Source organism: Protomyctophum parallelum (assembly GCF_964188405.1).
Source record: "Protomyctophum parallelum genome assembly, chromosome: 4".
Lineage (NCBI taxonomy): Eukaryota > Metazoa > Chordata > Actinopteri > Myctophiformes > Myctophidae > Protomyctophum > Protomyctophum parallelum.
This window is the reverse complement of record NC_139700.1, coordinates 35798502-35815427: the sequence shown is the minus strand read 5'-3', so window position 1 is coordinate 35815427 and position 16926 is coordinate 35798502. Positions and strand designations below refer to the sequence as shown.

Genomic DNA, 16926 nt, shown 5'->3' with positions numbered 1-16926 from the left:
TGTCGGACCATCGCATTCCCTCCCCCGGCCCAAACACGGGCCAGTTGTGTTCACATAGACCCCCGACAAAGCCGGATGCACCACGGTGGATTTGAACCAACAACCTCTGTGGTGGGTGGCAGGGATTTTACCACTGCGCCACCCGAGCGCCCCGGCCGACAGTGGTAATTTTTCAGCTGAATTCGGTGATTGACCAATCACAATCAAGCATTCAACCAAGCAGTGTACTAAAGTTGTACAGTGGTGGTGTACAACAATTATCGCTCAATAATCGTAATCGAGCCAAAAGTTTTAAACAATGCTACTACAGTATCTACGCTAAATACCCTAGCTTGATATATGTTCCGCTTGTTTCCTTTGGAAACATAACCCCAATGAAAGACTCGTGCTGTTTAGTCAGATGTCGGTAAATCTGTCTACAGCCGAAGATTTTTACTTCCATTGTGTTGAATGTGTTCCTCAGGGAGGCAGGATTTAGGAGATACTGCTTGAGATTTACTGCTATTGGAGACGGAGCTGCAGATGTGTCACAGCATGTGTCACATAAAAATGGCTGTTCAGGAACAATACAGGCTGTCTGGAACCTCTGTTCATTGGTTTCCATCAACACATGCAACACACACACCTTGTGGTACAGAATTTTCAATACTTTTACTTCTACTCCACTACATCTCAGAGACAAATATTGTACTTTTACTCCACTACAATTAGTTGAAAAGTTGAGTGACTACAGTTACTTTGTAGATTTTGATCATTATTTCAAAACATACATTAACCACTTCAGCTGTATTTAAACGTTGTCTATTTTAAAATGGACAATATACATGCTCACAATCTGTCGCAAATTCTCGCAAGGCAATGGTGTTTGAGTCTTGAGATTGGATGTGTGCCTGTCTCTTTGTGTGAGAATATATTTCAACGACCCTGTACATAACCAACAAAACACTAGACTAGAAAAAAAAACAGGAGTAACCAGATGCTCACAGGAGATCTGGGCACTCAAAGGTAAAAAGAGGAATGGGCTTCATTTAAATAATTTTAAGGTCTTCATCAGGGCGAAATTAAGAATACCAACAAACAAACTCATTATATATCACAAGAGCAAGGCTCTTTGCAATGAGGCAATCAAAGGTGTCAAATGCACGTGGGTGCCAATTAATACACAGGTAATTACATAGAAAGGCATGCATAGTGAGTCAAACAACCTCTCTGAAGCTGCATGCAGGAGAACTCTATAGCAAAAGCTATTCTAAATATAATTCACAAAAACAAATATTAAAGAAAAGAAAAGAAGACTTAAAAAAACTAGTCTAGTTCCTGCTCCGTTTGTGTTGTTGAAGGATGTTGCTGAGGTGACATGTAGGGTCATCTGAGCCAAGTTTAGCTCTCATTGTCCTATAGTGGAAGTGGACTGTAAAATAAAGAGTGACTGCCATCTAGTGGTGAAGCACCAGCTCTGCTATTGGCCAGAAATACAAACCAGCAGAGAGTGTGTGTGTGTGTGTGTGTGTGTGTGAGAAAATGCGTGTGTTCTCAAATTTTTGAATGTGTGTCTCGGCATGAGTTAAAATGTGTGCTCGTGTCTCTGTGTGAGTTTGAATATGAGCATCTCTCGATGTTAGTTTGTATGTGTGTGAGTGTACTGTTTTGAGTTGTTTATCAAATTGAAAATGTCTACTCTCTGTCATGTATTTTTTTGTGTGACCAGGCACACACGCTCACACACTTCACTGACTGACAAATAATATAAACGAAATACATTTTTACATTTTCTTCAGTTGAATTCTAACAGTCGATCTTTTTTGTTCATCTTTTCCCAGCTCCGGTGTCCATCTGTGTCCAGAGACGGAACTGCGTTTTGCTGCAACAACCAGTACAAGAGTCCGTTCCGGTGTCCTTGGGTGGCTCCATGGCAGGATTTCCTCCTGTCCACTGAGCCCAGCAGGGCCTCAGCAGGGCGGCAGCAGCCATGTCTGCCTGTGGCACCTTCACGGAGCACGTGTGGAAACCTGGCGAGTGCAAGAACTGCTTCAAACCCAAGAGTCTGCACCGCCTGCAGGGGCAGCAGACGGCCGGCTGCAGGGCTTCGTCTGAGCAGAGGCCTCCGGCGCAGGCGTCGACGCAGCTGCACCAGAACCAGAACCACCTTCCTCCTGGATCCAAACCCAGCAACAACAACCCTATCCTCACCAGCAGCACTACCCAGAGAGCCGGGACCGGTCCCACCTCGTCAGCCGCCCGCTCGGCGCACTTCCGTCCCCCGGTGGCCAAAAAGCCCACCATTGCGGTGAAGCCCACGATGATGCTGCTGCCTTGCTCGACGGCCACCGCGCTGGACTCGGAGGGGAACCTCCCGCAGCAGCAACTGTCGCCACCTCCGCAGGAGGACGCGCCCGCAAGAGGGGAGGCGGGGAAGAGCTCGTCGTCTTCACCCTTCACGGACGTTTGGAAGCTGAACGGGCTGAACCAGAAACGGCCCAACAACATCGGACCGAACAACAACAACGAAGGGGAGGTGGGTTTAGGGTTAGGGTTAGGGTTAGGCAGAGGAGGTGTAGAGGAGATGGACGGTTATGGACCACTGAGCCCAATAAGGGCCCCCAGCAGAAACAACAATAACAACGGACTGACCGACATTCTGAAGGAAATCGCCGGACTGGTCCCGGGCCCGCTTTCCGGCTCCAGGGACCTGTTCTTCGGTCGGATCAACACGTCGTACCAGCGCTCCTTAGAGAGAGGCCTCCCGGCCTCCAGCTGCCTGGCTATGGGGAGTGGCGGGGGAGGGGAAGTGGGCGGCGCCGCCCACAAACGTGTGTCACTAAGTGGCAGCGCAAAGGTCATCAGCACCGAAGGAGGTCGCTTCTGCTACCCAGAGTTCTCCAGTGAAGACGAAGAAGACGAGGAGGAGGAGGAGGATGATGAGGACGAAGAAGAGAGTGACGGGAATGAGGAGGACGATGAGGACGAGCACGAGAGCTGGGACGAGAGCGACGAAGAGCTACTCGCCATGGAGATCCGCATGCGCGGCCAGCCGCGCTTCGCCAACTTCCGCGCCGCCACCATGTCGCCGGTGCCGTTTGCGGTGGCAAAGGACAAGTGGAACACGGTGCCGCTGCGCAACCGCTCGCTGCAGCGGCTCTGCGCCGTGGACTACGACGACAGCTACGACGAGATCCTCAACGGATACCCGTCTCCCCTGGGCTCCAACGGAGCCCTGCTCGCCCTCACCTACGGACCCGCCATGGGCTTCCTCTCTCACTCGGAGTCCGTCCTCTCTCCGGAGTCTTCCTCCTCACTCCCGGAAGACTCCCATACTACCTCCAGCAGCGGGAGTAGCGCCCCCTGTGGCTTGATGAACGGCCTACACTCCCCGTCCTCCTCGTCTGCCTCCAAAGCGTTGCCTCTGCCCTCTGCCACGGCGGCAAAGAAGGAACCCGAGCCCCCGACACCACAGAGTCCAACGAAGGTGTTGGAGACGCACAAGGCCGTCCTGGCCATCCGGTTGGAGGAGCAGGACGGCCGGGACGGAGCGCCCATGCCTCAGGCTCTCCCTGGTCAGCCAGTGACCATCAGCTTCAGTCCCACGGAGGAGCAAGCCAAGCCGTATCGCGTGGTCAACCTGGAGAAACCTCTGATCTGTAAGCCCTACACTGTAGTGGACGTGTCTGCGTCCATGGCCAACAAAAAGGAGACGCCTCTTGAACTCTTTTCACCCAAGCACAAAACCCCCTGCTCCATTCGCTGCAGTCCCGTTTCGTTCCCCGCCTCCCCCTCTGCCCATCCTCTTTCACCGGTCTCCCCCGTGCCCCTGTCCTTGACCATCTCACCCACGTCACCCACCACCACATCCGACGCTGCTCTGCCGGGCAATTCCCGCAGGAAACCAGGAAACATCCGCTACCAGGAGGTGTGGACGTCGAGCACCAGCCCTCGCCAGAAGATCCCCAAGGTGGAGCTGGGCGTCCAGTTCAGCTCCCACCCGGGCCCGGCCATCCCTCCGCGACACTGCAGCCACAAATCGGCTCCCACGTCGCCCATCGCCGGCCTGTGCTCCGCCGCTTCCTCATGCTCCAGGACCGTGCCGGTGAAGTCGTCCAACCTGTCGGAGATCAAGTTCAACAGCTACAACAACGCCGGCATGCCGCCGTTCCCCATCATCATCCGCGACGAGCCTGCCTACGCCCGGAGTTCCAAGAACGCCGTCAAGGTGCCGATCGTCATCAACCCCAGCGCCTACGACAATCTGGCTGTGTACAAAAGCTTCCTGGGGCTCAGTGGAGAGCTGCCCCAGCCCAAAGGGGTGTCTGGGTCCGGGGCAGGTGGAGGGGGAACTAGCGGTAGGGTAGTCAGCCACACGTATGAAGAAATCGGCTCTACGGATAGCGTCCAGTCCTCATCGACGGAGAAAACCCTGTCGGGTCGAGGGACGTCGGAAAGAACCTCTTTTGACGAAGCGAGAGCTACGCCTGACATGGCCTCGAAGAACCAGAATCTACACTCCCTCCATTCGAAAACCACTACGGATTCTGGGACCGTGTCCAGCAGTATACTGAGCTCCGCCGTCGGCCCTGTCTCTCCGTCCACTCCGAGCAGCACCACCCCCGTTGCTGCTCTCCTCCCATTCACTGCAAGCCTGCCCAAAATCAGCCCCGCAGCCCCTGCTGCTGCTGCTGTTTCACCCTGCTCCCATAAGATGTTAAGCGGCGGAGACACCATGTCCAGTAAAGGCAGTAGCACTGGTACTGACTACTCCTTCTCCTTTGGAACCGGATTAAGCCACAGGGAGGAGGCCAGTGCGGTTCTGTCTCAGATCGTCGCCTCCATCCAGCCCCCCCAGTCCCCTCCGGAGGAGCCTCCGTCCTCCCCAGCCCAAGAGGAGCTGTACTCGCTCCCTCCCAACGACTCCAAGGAGTCCCTGTTCCGTCCCAAGTCCCTCTTCACCTCCTCAGTGTCCACCGATGGCTGGCTGTCCAAACCCGGGAGGAAGGAGTCGTCCTCCAAGCTCTTCCCCAAATCCCAGAGCTCTGCCTCTGCGGTCGCCTCTCCTCCGTCCAGCCCCAAGTGTGCAGAGCCTAGCGCTCCCTTCCCTCCTCCCAGATCCACGTCCTCGCCCTACCACGCCTCCAACATCCTCCAGAGACATTTCATCAACTGGACTTCCAAGTCCTCGGCTCCCTCCAGCTCTCCCTCGAGGCCCGGGGAGGGAGAGACCAGCCCGGCGGCGGCGGCCGGCGGCGGAGAGGGGAGGCGGAGTGCCGGGGCGGCGGCGTCGTCGGAGGCCACCAAACCCAAACGCTGGATCTCCTTCAAGAGCTTCTTTCGCCGGCGAAAGGACGAGGACGAGCAGCGGGAGAAGGCGGACAAGGAGAAGGGGAAGCTGGTGGGGCTGGACGGGACGGTCATCCACATGCTGCCTCCCCCGCCCATCCAGCGGCAGCACTGGTTCACCGAGGCCAAGCCGGAGGACCCCACCCAGAAGGCCACCATCATCTTCAGCTACAGGCCGGACGCCGGTGGCGCCCCCGGCGACGGCGAGGGAGAGCTGCGGGTGGAGGAGTGCAAGGAGACCGCGTTGCTCTCTGTGGGCGGAGAGGAGGGCGGAGCTACAGTCGGCGCCCCCAGGACGCCGTCGCCTCTCGGCATGGGACCCGACCTCCTCAGCCAGGTCATGAGGTACGTGACCGAACCACTGTTGATTTGGACAGCAAACCTTGACACAGTTTTATTCGTCTTTTGGAATTGTCACATTTGAATCATCTGAAATCAGTGAAATGTTTTAGTTATAGTCGACTACATCTACAGATTTATTGATTGATTGATTGACAGTATGTAGAATGGGTACATTTCAAACGAAAGCACAAGTCAATACAAAAACTGCTACTTTGTGGACGAAAACCATGAAAAGCACAAGACTTTACAGGGTCCACCATTTTCAATTCATCATAACAATTAAAGACGTACATTAAAATATACACTTTTTTGAAAAAACAGGAAATCATCATATAAATAAATTTTAAAAAGGGAAAAACGTACAGTATGGGGGGGGGGGGAAAGGGGTGGGTGGGGGGAACTCAGATTATTATTACGGGGGGCCGGGGGCCAGTGTGCAATTGCAGCCGTCCGTAGGTGATCATCATTACAGAGTTTATTAAACTCTCATCAATGTGAGACTGTCAGATGGCTCTTGTGATCCGCTCTTAAACTGAATTCTGGCAACTCTTGTCAGATTGATTTAATTGTATCCCACGTCTTTCCTCTTTAGTCTATTGTACGCTGAATGACCATAACGCAGCACACACCATGGTCAGCCACCTGACCTCGGGTTCAACAGCTGACAACTGGGGAAAGAATCCCACAATGTGTGCTCTTCCTGAATCATAATGGTCTGTGCTGCATTAGGATGGAGGAAAAAAAAATGTTGTGATTAATCCATTGCTAGGATTTTGAACATCCGGTGTAGTGTAGTGTGCAATATTCAGATTCTATAATCAGGATATTAACCTATTTTGGGACGGGAACCCCTTTTGGTGTTTTAAACATTATGTTATAGTTTAGCTATTGAAAAATAGCAGATCTACAAGCTCATAGCGCGCCACCGAGTGGGCGCTACGAGCTTGTAGGTCTGCTATTTTTGAAAAATCGTGAAAATATTTATTTCAGAAAACTGGAGGATTTAGAAGATTATTTTTTTTTTAATTTTGAGGTCAGGCCTAAAAGGTTTAATACAGTTTCTTAATTACCAGCGACGGGAACAACAGGAACATGTCGACCACCTGTTGAAACGACCCTTTCTCCATCACAGATGAGTCCCAAGACATCACAGAACGTTATCTTAGCATAACCACAAACGTGTTTTATAGTGAATGAACGAGGCTGTGCTTGTAACAACTGCTGTGTTCCAACTGTGGTGGATTCACGTGATGTGGACATTGTATTAGTTGTGGTAAAGTCCCTGCCCACCACCACGGATGTGGGTTGTGGGTTTGAGTCCACCGTGGACCATCCGGCGTTGTCGGGCGTATGTACATATTTATGTACCAACCTTTTCCAGCTGTGTGATCTGTGTCCCATTTTTCACCTCCTGTGTCCTTCCTATTTTAACGAGCCCTTACTTCCTGAGCAGTTAAAGTGTCAGTCATTAACGGAAGCTTTCTGAACACGGTGGAGAATCACTTCCATCTGAACTGCATTCTGTCTCATTCCTTCCACTACATTCTGTACTTCATTACATTCCAGCTCTGGAAAAGAATTAAGAGACCATTTCCAAAAGTATTCATTATTCTCTCTTTCTACAGTACAGACAACATTGAATTTCGGGGTCGTCTGGCTGCAAGGCCATGGCAGGGAAGGGACTACAGAGTACAGACTGAATCAATTCAGTCAGTAAATTAGTTTTATTAGTATAATTAGTTTTTGTGTTGGAGTTCAACAGGCATGGAATTGGATGGCTGCCTTACATAAGCAGAGCTGCCAACCTGCACACATTTTGTGTACCAACCACACAATTCTAGGCGTATAGACACCTAGAATTGCGTGGTTGGTACACAAAATGTGTGCAGGTTGGTAGCTCTGCATAAGGCACAATACACATAATAATATACATAATACACATGATAATATACATAATACATACACATGATGTAAGAAAATATAGTTTTGGTCTCAAACTTTTTCAGAACGTGTGTGTTATTGTAATTGGGGATGCACGATTAATCAATGGCATAATCTGAATTGGCCATAAAAATGCCATATCGGTATCGGAATAGTCTCAAAATAATAGATTATTTATTCGGTTTTCACCAGCAATAAAAATAAAATAAAATCTACATTTAATTTGTGTACTCATCTCATTCAGTAGTCATTCAGTTGTGAAAACAGACACTTTAAAAATTATTATGCTATTTATTTATTGATTGGTTGAATACTTTATTAACAGGCTTTGGGCCAAGCCCCTATAGGGCCTAGGCTTGTTTCCATTGTGGTCCTCTGTATAATATCGGAATCGGTCAGAATCGGTATCAGCAGATATGACCCTGCAAATAGTCGGAGATCGACATAATGTCATAATCGTGCACCCCTAATTGTAATGTTTTGCTTTGGTTTGATTACATTTAGAATTATTGCAAATACCTTTAAAACCTATATGTTCCCAGGCAGCAGCAATAAGGCTTTATATCCATGCCAGGTTTTCTTTTTCATAGTTTCACTGAGCTGCATTTGTGTTAAATGTTACACGTTAAGTGTGTTTTAAATGCATCAGTGGGAGTAGAATTAAGAAATACATTTACCAGACAAATACATTAAAGATGGAACTATCAGAGATGCACTTAGTTTGCAGGTAACTATAGGTTGTGCACAGATGCACAGTTGTTTTGCTTTGGAAATCCCCCTTTATGACGTCAGACATTGTACATTCATGTTGTAACCAAGTTCAAATCTAGCATGAGTTTGGAATGCGACTGCAATACGATTATACAAGCACACACACACACACACACACACACACACATGAGACCCCCTCTGGACACACACACACACACACACACACACACGAGACCCCCTCTGGACACACACACACAGGAGACCCCCTCTGGACACACAAACACACACAGGAGACCCCCTCTGGACGGACACACACACACACACACAGGAGACCCCCTCTGGACACACAAACACACACAGGAGACCCCCTCTGGACACACACACACACACACACACACAGACAGTACACAGTGTGTCCATGTTTCCATTTGAACCTGAAGAAAGTTGGAACCTTATGGGTCCATTTGGTTCCATTTGTACTCTCTGAGTAAAAGACACACGTTTCTACCCATTCTGAGGAGCTGGTGGAGAGATCCCACTAGTTCAGCTACAGGAATGCTCTCAGGGAACATTAACTACATCCTGTGTACTTAAAAGTCACAGGTCATGTCTTGGGCTCGGGTGCACGCGAAGATCAGACATGTGGAAATCCCCCGTCACTCCCGAACATGCATTGGTCCGACATGCGTTGGTCCGACATGCGTTGGTCCGTGCTTACAGTTGTATGTATTTTGGCTGGCCTTGATGATGTCGTAATGGATGATTTTACACTTATGCTGACAATAGCCAATCTACGTGATTTGCTTCTAGATCTGATATTTTCAGAGCGCAACACCAGATATAAAATTACTTTTAGTTCTACCTCCCTGACATTTTAGTTGTTGATGAAATGTACAGTATATTTAGTCATAAGTTTATTTTAGTCATCATAGTTTAGTTTTTATTTATTTTGTCAGTGAAAAAAGGTAGTCGACAAACATTTTTTCGTCGTAATTTTAGTTGAGGAAATGAGTGGTTGAATGTCTTCCAACCAGTCATGTAGGTCGGTCACTCAAACCTTCCCAGTTTATTGATCTTTGCCACCAATTTGTAGAACAAAGTGTTAACTCCGCCCTTTTCTTTTCTCTCCACTGAAGGGAAGTGTTATTGGCCAAGAGTGGGCGTGTATGTATATGTGGGGGCAGTGGGGCTCAGGCAGACACACATCACCTTTAGACAGGTGAGAGTAAACTCTTAGATCACAGAGGGGGAAAAGCGAGAAGGAAAATAACCTGCACCGTCCTCCGCAAACGAGTTACAGTACAGGAAGAACAAACAAATGACGGTGGTCTTTCCAACAACGTGAGCCGATCGGCTGTGTGAAACGTGTGAAGACGCGGGCGGCAGACATGGGCAGCTGTGTGAGTCAGTACAGCGGGTAAGCTTTTCAAATAGAGATAGGAGGCCTTAGTCTTCTCTCTCTTCACCTTTCAGTGACCTGCTCTTAGCGAAGACCTGCAATCTGGCTGGCCTCTTCGCCGATACACAAACACCGGCTCTGTCTTTCCGTCAGGTTGACTCGCTGGGTGAATTCACAGGCATGTTGATTTAGCAGGAAGGAGAGAGCTTGTTGGAGATTGGTTGTGAGATGTACTATGAATGGACGCTTGTGTACGCTTGGGGTTTATGGGATATGTCATTGAATGTGTATGGATATATGTATCAATATTTGAATATTCTGGTAATATGTGTAAGGGGATCTGTAGTAGTTAAATGTGCCTTGGCTGTAAGGAGTGTGTGTTTGTGTGCAACTGTGTGCCTTCTGAACAAGTCCGGTCCTGACATGGAAGCGTGCTGCAGTCATAAAGGTATTTATTGTGTCAGAAGCATTTCTGTTGCAGACTGGATTCATGTTGCTGCTCTCTCCCTCCGCCTCCACTCACAGGTGAAGGTCATGTAGGATTACATAAGCCTGGACTTGTTAATGTTTGTCAGTTGTTGGATGTGTAATCACGCAGGTGATGACTGAATATGTTTGTGCATACTGTTGTATACATTACGTTTGTGTTGTTTGTGTTTGTGTTCTAGACAGTGCTGCGTCTAAATCAAATGTCTCCTTTGGAATTTCAAGTGCTTCTTGAATTTTAAGTGTTGGGGCTAAAAGTATGCGTCACCTGTTTCTGCACATTTCAATTATATCTTCTAAGATGCTGAAAGTGAGAAAATCGACGTAGTCATCTTATACTCTCTCAACCACTTCTATTACTACACAAATATATTATACCGTATGAATTTTATATTGTAGGTACATTTTTTGTTGATGTGTGGAGTATATCATCATTTTCTACATAAACTGAAATAATACAGTAGTTCCTACTGGTGCCTAGAGTACAGGTGTTTTTGAGTGGTGCAACCACTCCTACAACCAACAATGTCCGTGTTCACCCGCCTATTTGTATCTGAGCTCCAGTATATGACTATTAGTACCAGTAGGGGCGCTGTGCCAGAAACAGAGAGAGAGATAGTGCTGCTCTGTTGCCTGCTAATGAGAGAGAGAGAGAGAGAGGAGGAGGAGGAGGAGGGGAGTGGGGGGGGAGAGGGTGAACATGATATAATACAAACCTTCAGTCTCAACAAATGGATTGCCAAGTCTAACCAGTGACCACTCATAATGTTGTTGTTTTTGAGTGGTGCAACCACTCCCTTACGGAGCTATATGGGTGGGTGGGTGGGTGGTTGTTTTTCACCACCTGTGCGCAACCTAACACACACACACACAAACACAGACTTGACGTGATTTTGGGTGTGCCAGTACAGCACAGTAGAAGGTACAATAGAGGGACCCACACGGTTACTGTCATTTCTCAACCGCTTCGGACGCGGGGCGGCTCGCCGGAATCGGCCCGGCCCCCTGGGTGCGTTCCTGTGGGTCTGGAACTACTACTAAATCTGGAATTTACATTTGCGTTTTTCTTTGGATTCATCACGTCTGACTGCAGTGTCTCAGAGGGAAGTTATTTAATCATCTGATAGCTTAAGCACTTTGTTTATTTTAGCTACAGTAAATCCTCATTTCTAGTCGTCAATCAATGAAGGGTCTGCATTTCTGAACCACTGAAATACGTGATTGTATGAATAAATAAGAGGGACAGCATAAAGTCATTATTAGTTCGATCAGAGCCACACACCTGAAGATGTTTTGACTGATTTGGGACTTGAACTCATTTCTGGATGCCACAAGTTTAATGACCTCACTTCCCCTGTTGCGGCCGCCACGCCCATCACAACCAGTATGACCTCTCAATGACCTCACCTATGACTCTTACACCCTTACTAAACAGACCTTTTGTTTTCCTGTTTAAAAGGAAATGACAAATGAGCTGTAACGACTAATCTTTATATTAGTCATTTCATATCACCAATTATTTTCACCATGTCTTAGAAACTCAAGTGAAGTTATTTTCAGCTTGGGATGAAAGCTAGGTGACCAAGAGAGAGAAAAAAAGAAGGTTGCTAGTTTGAGCATCAACAAGAGGGTGTATGTGTTACCACAAAAAGCTTTGAAACTTTAATATTTTACTTAGTGAATCAAATGTAAAGTTGACTTTACTGCCAAACACTCAAACGCACGGTTGGAGGTGTGTCAATACTACCCAGCAGGTAGACCCGCACACCCACCCACCCCACCCCCCATATTTCATCCAGCGCCCCTAATGGCGTTGAAATCTCTCCGTATTTGCCTTTAGGGTGAAGGCTCAGTGCTTCGCTTTGTTGCCATTTTGCCTCACAGCAAAAGGTAGGAACTTGACCGAGCCCTTTTTCTGTGTGGAGAATGGAGATTGTTGTTCTCTTGTTTCCTCCTGTTAGGAACATACTCATGGCAGCTCTTCTGACCGCGAGGCCTTCTTCAAAGCATGCAAATGTTCTCTGAAGAAGGAGGCCTCTCTCTGCAAAACACAACCTTGGGTTTTGCTCTTGGCCTACTAAAGGTGCTAATTTATATAGTTATAGTCTCTTCATCGCTTTTATCATATTTGGATGTTGCTGCACATGAGTTACTTTCAACTATAGAATGTGGTTTAACAGTTCACCTTATGATTCCAGCTAAGCTTAATCTGTTAAGGACATTTTAGATTTTTATCTACTGTAGGCTATATAGTATACTGTACAATATATAGCAACATAGGTTATTTAGAAAAATCTTAGGATTTAGAACAGTGGTTCTCAAAAATAGAAGATATACAAGCTCACAGTGGCCACTCTGCAAGTTTGTAAATGTGTAATTTTTAGAAAGATCTTGAAAGCGTAAAATTCAGAATATTTTTAACACAAAACCTCTCTTCTGGGGCTTGGCACAAAGGAGGTTTGAGAACTACAGATTTTGAAGGGATTTGCAGAATCGGCCTCAGGTTTTAATGTGTCTCAGTGCTGACACAACACCACAGTGGTTATTATGGAGTTCAACAAATAATCCTTTATTTTTCTGAGAAGAATCTTGTGTTATGTGTTCAGGTTGGTGAGAAATACAAACTCTTGTCAGCTGTGAGCTATTGTTGACACAGTAAGGTGTGTGTGTGTGTGTGTGTGTGTGTGTGTGTGTGTGTGTGTGTGTGTGTGTGTGTGTGTGTGTGTGTGTGTGTGTGTGCGTGTGTGCGTGTGCGCGTGTGTGCGCATGCGTGCAGTCTTTTCAGTCAAGTTGTGTTTTCATCTAACAATATAGCAAGGTCTAACAGGCACGGCACATCATAATACTGTATCACTGTTAATGTCTGTTTGTGTGGGTGGCTCCTGTGGTTTTAGTTTTTATACCAATTAAAGGAAGCAGATACATGTGTGTGTGTGTGAGAAATAATTGCTTACTTTAGCGATGAAAGTAGGCTGTGGTAATAATGAGGTGTCAGACATGAATGTGTTGTTGATTAGATTCTTGTCTCCGATATCTGAGACTGAATTAACGTTACTAAATGGTAAATGGTGCATTTATATAGCACCTTTATCCAAGGTGCTTTACATGCAGTAGATTGTGCATTACATTCCCCCATTCACACACCGATGGCGGCGTAAACCATGCAAGGCACCAACCTGCACATCGGAAGCAATTAGGGGTTTAGGAAGGCCCCAATTAGGGGTTTAGGGGAGCCCGGGATCGAACTGGGAACTTAACAGTTCCCATCCGGCTGCTCTACCGGCCACTCTACCCCTGAACCAATGCCGCCCTGTCATCACTGACCTTGTCTATTCACTGACTAAGGGACATGGAACACGGAAATCTAAGTGTGTTAATGGGTATAAAAAAATAAAAAATAAAACATTTTAAAGTTGAATTGTACTTTGTACTTTAAGTAGAAAGTGGATGAAAAATGATCAATACAAATAAATACATTAACGTGTGTGAATAAGTAGTGGTAAACATTACAATTAGAACATTAGTAATAGTAGTAGTAGTATTTATTTCCCAAATAAATGAAATTGGAACAAATATCTGTAATTAAACATTTATATATTTAATTGATTTTTAACGCACTCTCTCTCCTTTCAATTACAGCCACGTGCCAATCGTTACCAGCGATGCCAGAGGGGGCGGGGCGTCCCTACCAACCAAACTGGAGCTGTCGTCCTCTCAGGAGGCTGGGCTGTGCCTGGGGGAGGGGCTGGGAGGCGATGTGGGTGTGGCCAGTGAAGGTAGCACCAGCCTTGGGGAGGAGCCAGAGGAGGATGGAAGCCACTCCCACCACTCCAATTCTCCTGCATCCAGTTCCTGTAGCGCCACCTACAGCAATTTAGGTAAGGTAGCACATGATGAACTTTGAATTGTTTTCAATTAAAGTCTAAGTGGTATTAAAGTGGAATTTAAGTGTCTAAACTGGTAGAGCGCATAATCTCCACGAGGCATGCCCTAAATAATATATAACAAAGTTCAGATGAGGTGCAGTATTGTGTAATACAAAGTTACTAACACAACACGTGAATGCAATTAACTTGGTCTTGTAGATCTGTGGTTCCCAAACGTACCAGGAGACAAGTCCAGGTGTGCCTTGGGATTTAGTGACCACACTATGCAATGTATGAGGAATGGTGAGCAGAGAGTCATTGTTGAGAAATCAACTCTGACGGGGTTATTATTAGACCCCGACACGAAGCAGAGGGCTCTTTATCACCCTGGATACAGTTGTGTGTTTGAGAAAATGTATTTGGCGGCGAACCCAGAAGTAGCGCTGGAACTTGGAAGCCTGATGTTGCCACATGCCCAACGCCATTTGCCATATAATAATAAACATGGCATTAAATGTGTGGGAATTGGCACACGATTCTCTTCCTTTCTTTCTGTCACTCCATTTCTCATGCTTCCTCTCTCTCTCTCTCTCTCTCTCTCTCTCTCTCTCTCTCTCTCTCTCTCTCTCTCTCTCTCTCTCTCTCTCTCTCTCTCTCTCTCTCGGTCATGATTTAATCAGAGCTAAATAAAGCAATGCTCACTTCCTCTGTCAAACAATGTTCAGGCAGTAAGGAAGAATCATTCCTGTCTGTCTGTCTGTCTGTCTGTCTGTGTCAGTCAGTCAGTGTGCCAGGCTATTTGCCAGTGTAGTCGTCCGTTGGTATGCATAGCGCAGCAGGGTGTTGAGGGAACAGAGAAGTGAAATATTGTATTCTTCCCCATTATCTGAAAAGCCATTCCATTTCAGCAACAGCCAAGGTAGGATCTCTATCTTCTCCCTTCCACTTACAATCCCTTTATTTTCTCTCTCTGCTTCTTTTTTAAATCTCATCTCTCACTTAACCTCTCTTTGTTTGTCTCCATCTTCCTCTTCTCACCACCTCCAGCTGCTCCCATTCTGCCCCTCCACCTCTCTGTGTTGCTGTAATAGTGAACCTAAGTAGTATATAAGGTACTAACCTAACCCTCCACACCTCCTCTCCACCTCTCTGTGTTGCTGTAATAGTGAACCTAACCCTCCACACCTCCTCTCCACCTCTCTGTGGTGCTGTAATAGTGAACCTAACCCTCCACACCTCCTCTCCACCTCTCTGTGGTGCTGTAATAGTGAACCTAACCCTCCACACCTCCTCTCCACCTCTCTGTGGTGCTGTAATAGTGAACCTAACCCTCCACACCTCCTCTCCACCTCTCTGTGGTGCTGTAATAGTGAACCTAACCCTCCACACCTCCTCTCCACCTCTCTGTGGTGCTGTAATAGTGAACCTAACCCTCCACACCTCCTCTCCACCTCTCTGTGGTGCTGTAATAGTGAACCTAACCCTCCACACCTCCTCTCCACCTCTCTGGCCCCTTTTCCACCGGGGTTGAACCGGTTTGGTTCTTTCTTCCCGCCAAATATTGAACCAGTTCAGAACCATAAACGTTCGTTCCCAATGTGAACCACAAAACGGTGGTTCAGCTTTGTAATTGCACGCAGCGCTTTGTGAACCGAGACGATATAAGTGGGTGTGTCAGTAGGTTGGAACACAACAGATATTCGATGCGATCAACCATGTTTGAACAAAAATACGTTTACATTAATTGCCAACGCAAACGAAAAGGGAGATAGAATCGGATTGTCGGATTGTCTCCATTTTCCAGCTGTGCTGAAAGAACAGCTCATTAGCATGATGTATCGTTGTCATGTCCATTCCAACCTCGGGTTGAGTTGCTACAGGCGATTTTCTTTTCACACGTTTGCTTATCTGGGGAAAGTTGAAAGATCAGCAGTATTTTCTCCCACATGAATACAATTTTGCGCGCACACACATACACACACACTCACACTCACACACATGGACTACTGGAAAGCATGTCAAATGCTTTCTCACACATGCAGTATACTAATAGTAAACACACCAGTGTTATTACACTGTACAGTATATTGAGCAGAGCAACCTGAGATCACTGTTGACTTGATGTTAGTAGTCAGTCCAAGAACCAGCAGTCTATGTAGGCTTCTCTATGTAGTTCTATATACATGTATGCTTCTCTAGTATTATGTATTCCATGTGTGGATATCGTGTATGCATCTTGTTTTTTTAGTTTGTTTATCTTTAGTCCTGCCTCAATTTTGATGGTCAGTTCAAAAAACATTGAAGGGTGGCGCTCTTTTCTCCCAGCTATTTTCTACTCGATGCGACCAGAGCACACCGCCAAATATCTCTGGCCGCAAACACGAGGCTCGGCACTGAGAAGAAGAGTTGTCCTGTGTTTTCTGTTTTAATTGAGCATAACACTGATTCCCTCTCAACTGTCTGTCTCAATGCACACAAGCATAATAAGGTGGTAGACTGCCTAGTGCCTACTCTCCTTTATTAAAAACAAGTATGCCTATTTATTAAAATCAAGTATGTATTAAAAGGGAAATGTCTCCTTAAGTTCCCCTAGGGGGGACTGTAAGGCAAACATCTGGATGGATAGAAGAAAGGCCTGCCCAGCTGTTCTGCCCTCTGGTCTGACACGTGTGTGCGCGCGCACACACACACACACACACACACACACACACACACACTAACATATACTAGCACACGCAGAACACACTAACACATGCATGCCCACTCACACTGACCATGTTGTGATGTTTTGTTTGAGTACAGACCCAATGGGCAATGTTCTGCCAATGACCAATGACATGAGCACCATTGCTC

The 16926-nt window shown here is 47.0% G+C and overlaps 1 protein-coding gene across 5 annotated transcripts in view; it reads left to right on the top strand.

Moving 5' to 3' along the window:
• Positions 1 to 16926, top strand: part of peak1 (pseudopodium-enriched atypical kinase 1) — a 134790-nt gene that overhangs the window by 107662 nt on the left and 10202 nt on the right. For 4 of the 5 annotated variants that reach the window (XR_014569152.1, XR_014569153.1, XM_083763292.1 and 1 more), the window contains 2 exons: positions 1821 to 5673; positions 13847 to 14085. Coding sequence is in view for 3 of the 5 variants with exons in the window: in XM_083763292.1 (XP_083619418.1) it covers positions 1970 to 5673; positions 13847 to 14085 (3943 nt within the window). In the remaining 2 variants the exon portion in view is untranslated. The remainder of the gene's footprint in view (positions 1 to 1820; positions 5674 to 13846; positions 14086 to 16926) is intronic. The other variant, XM_083763291.1, reaches the window with a different exon arrangement.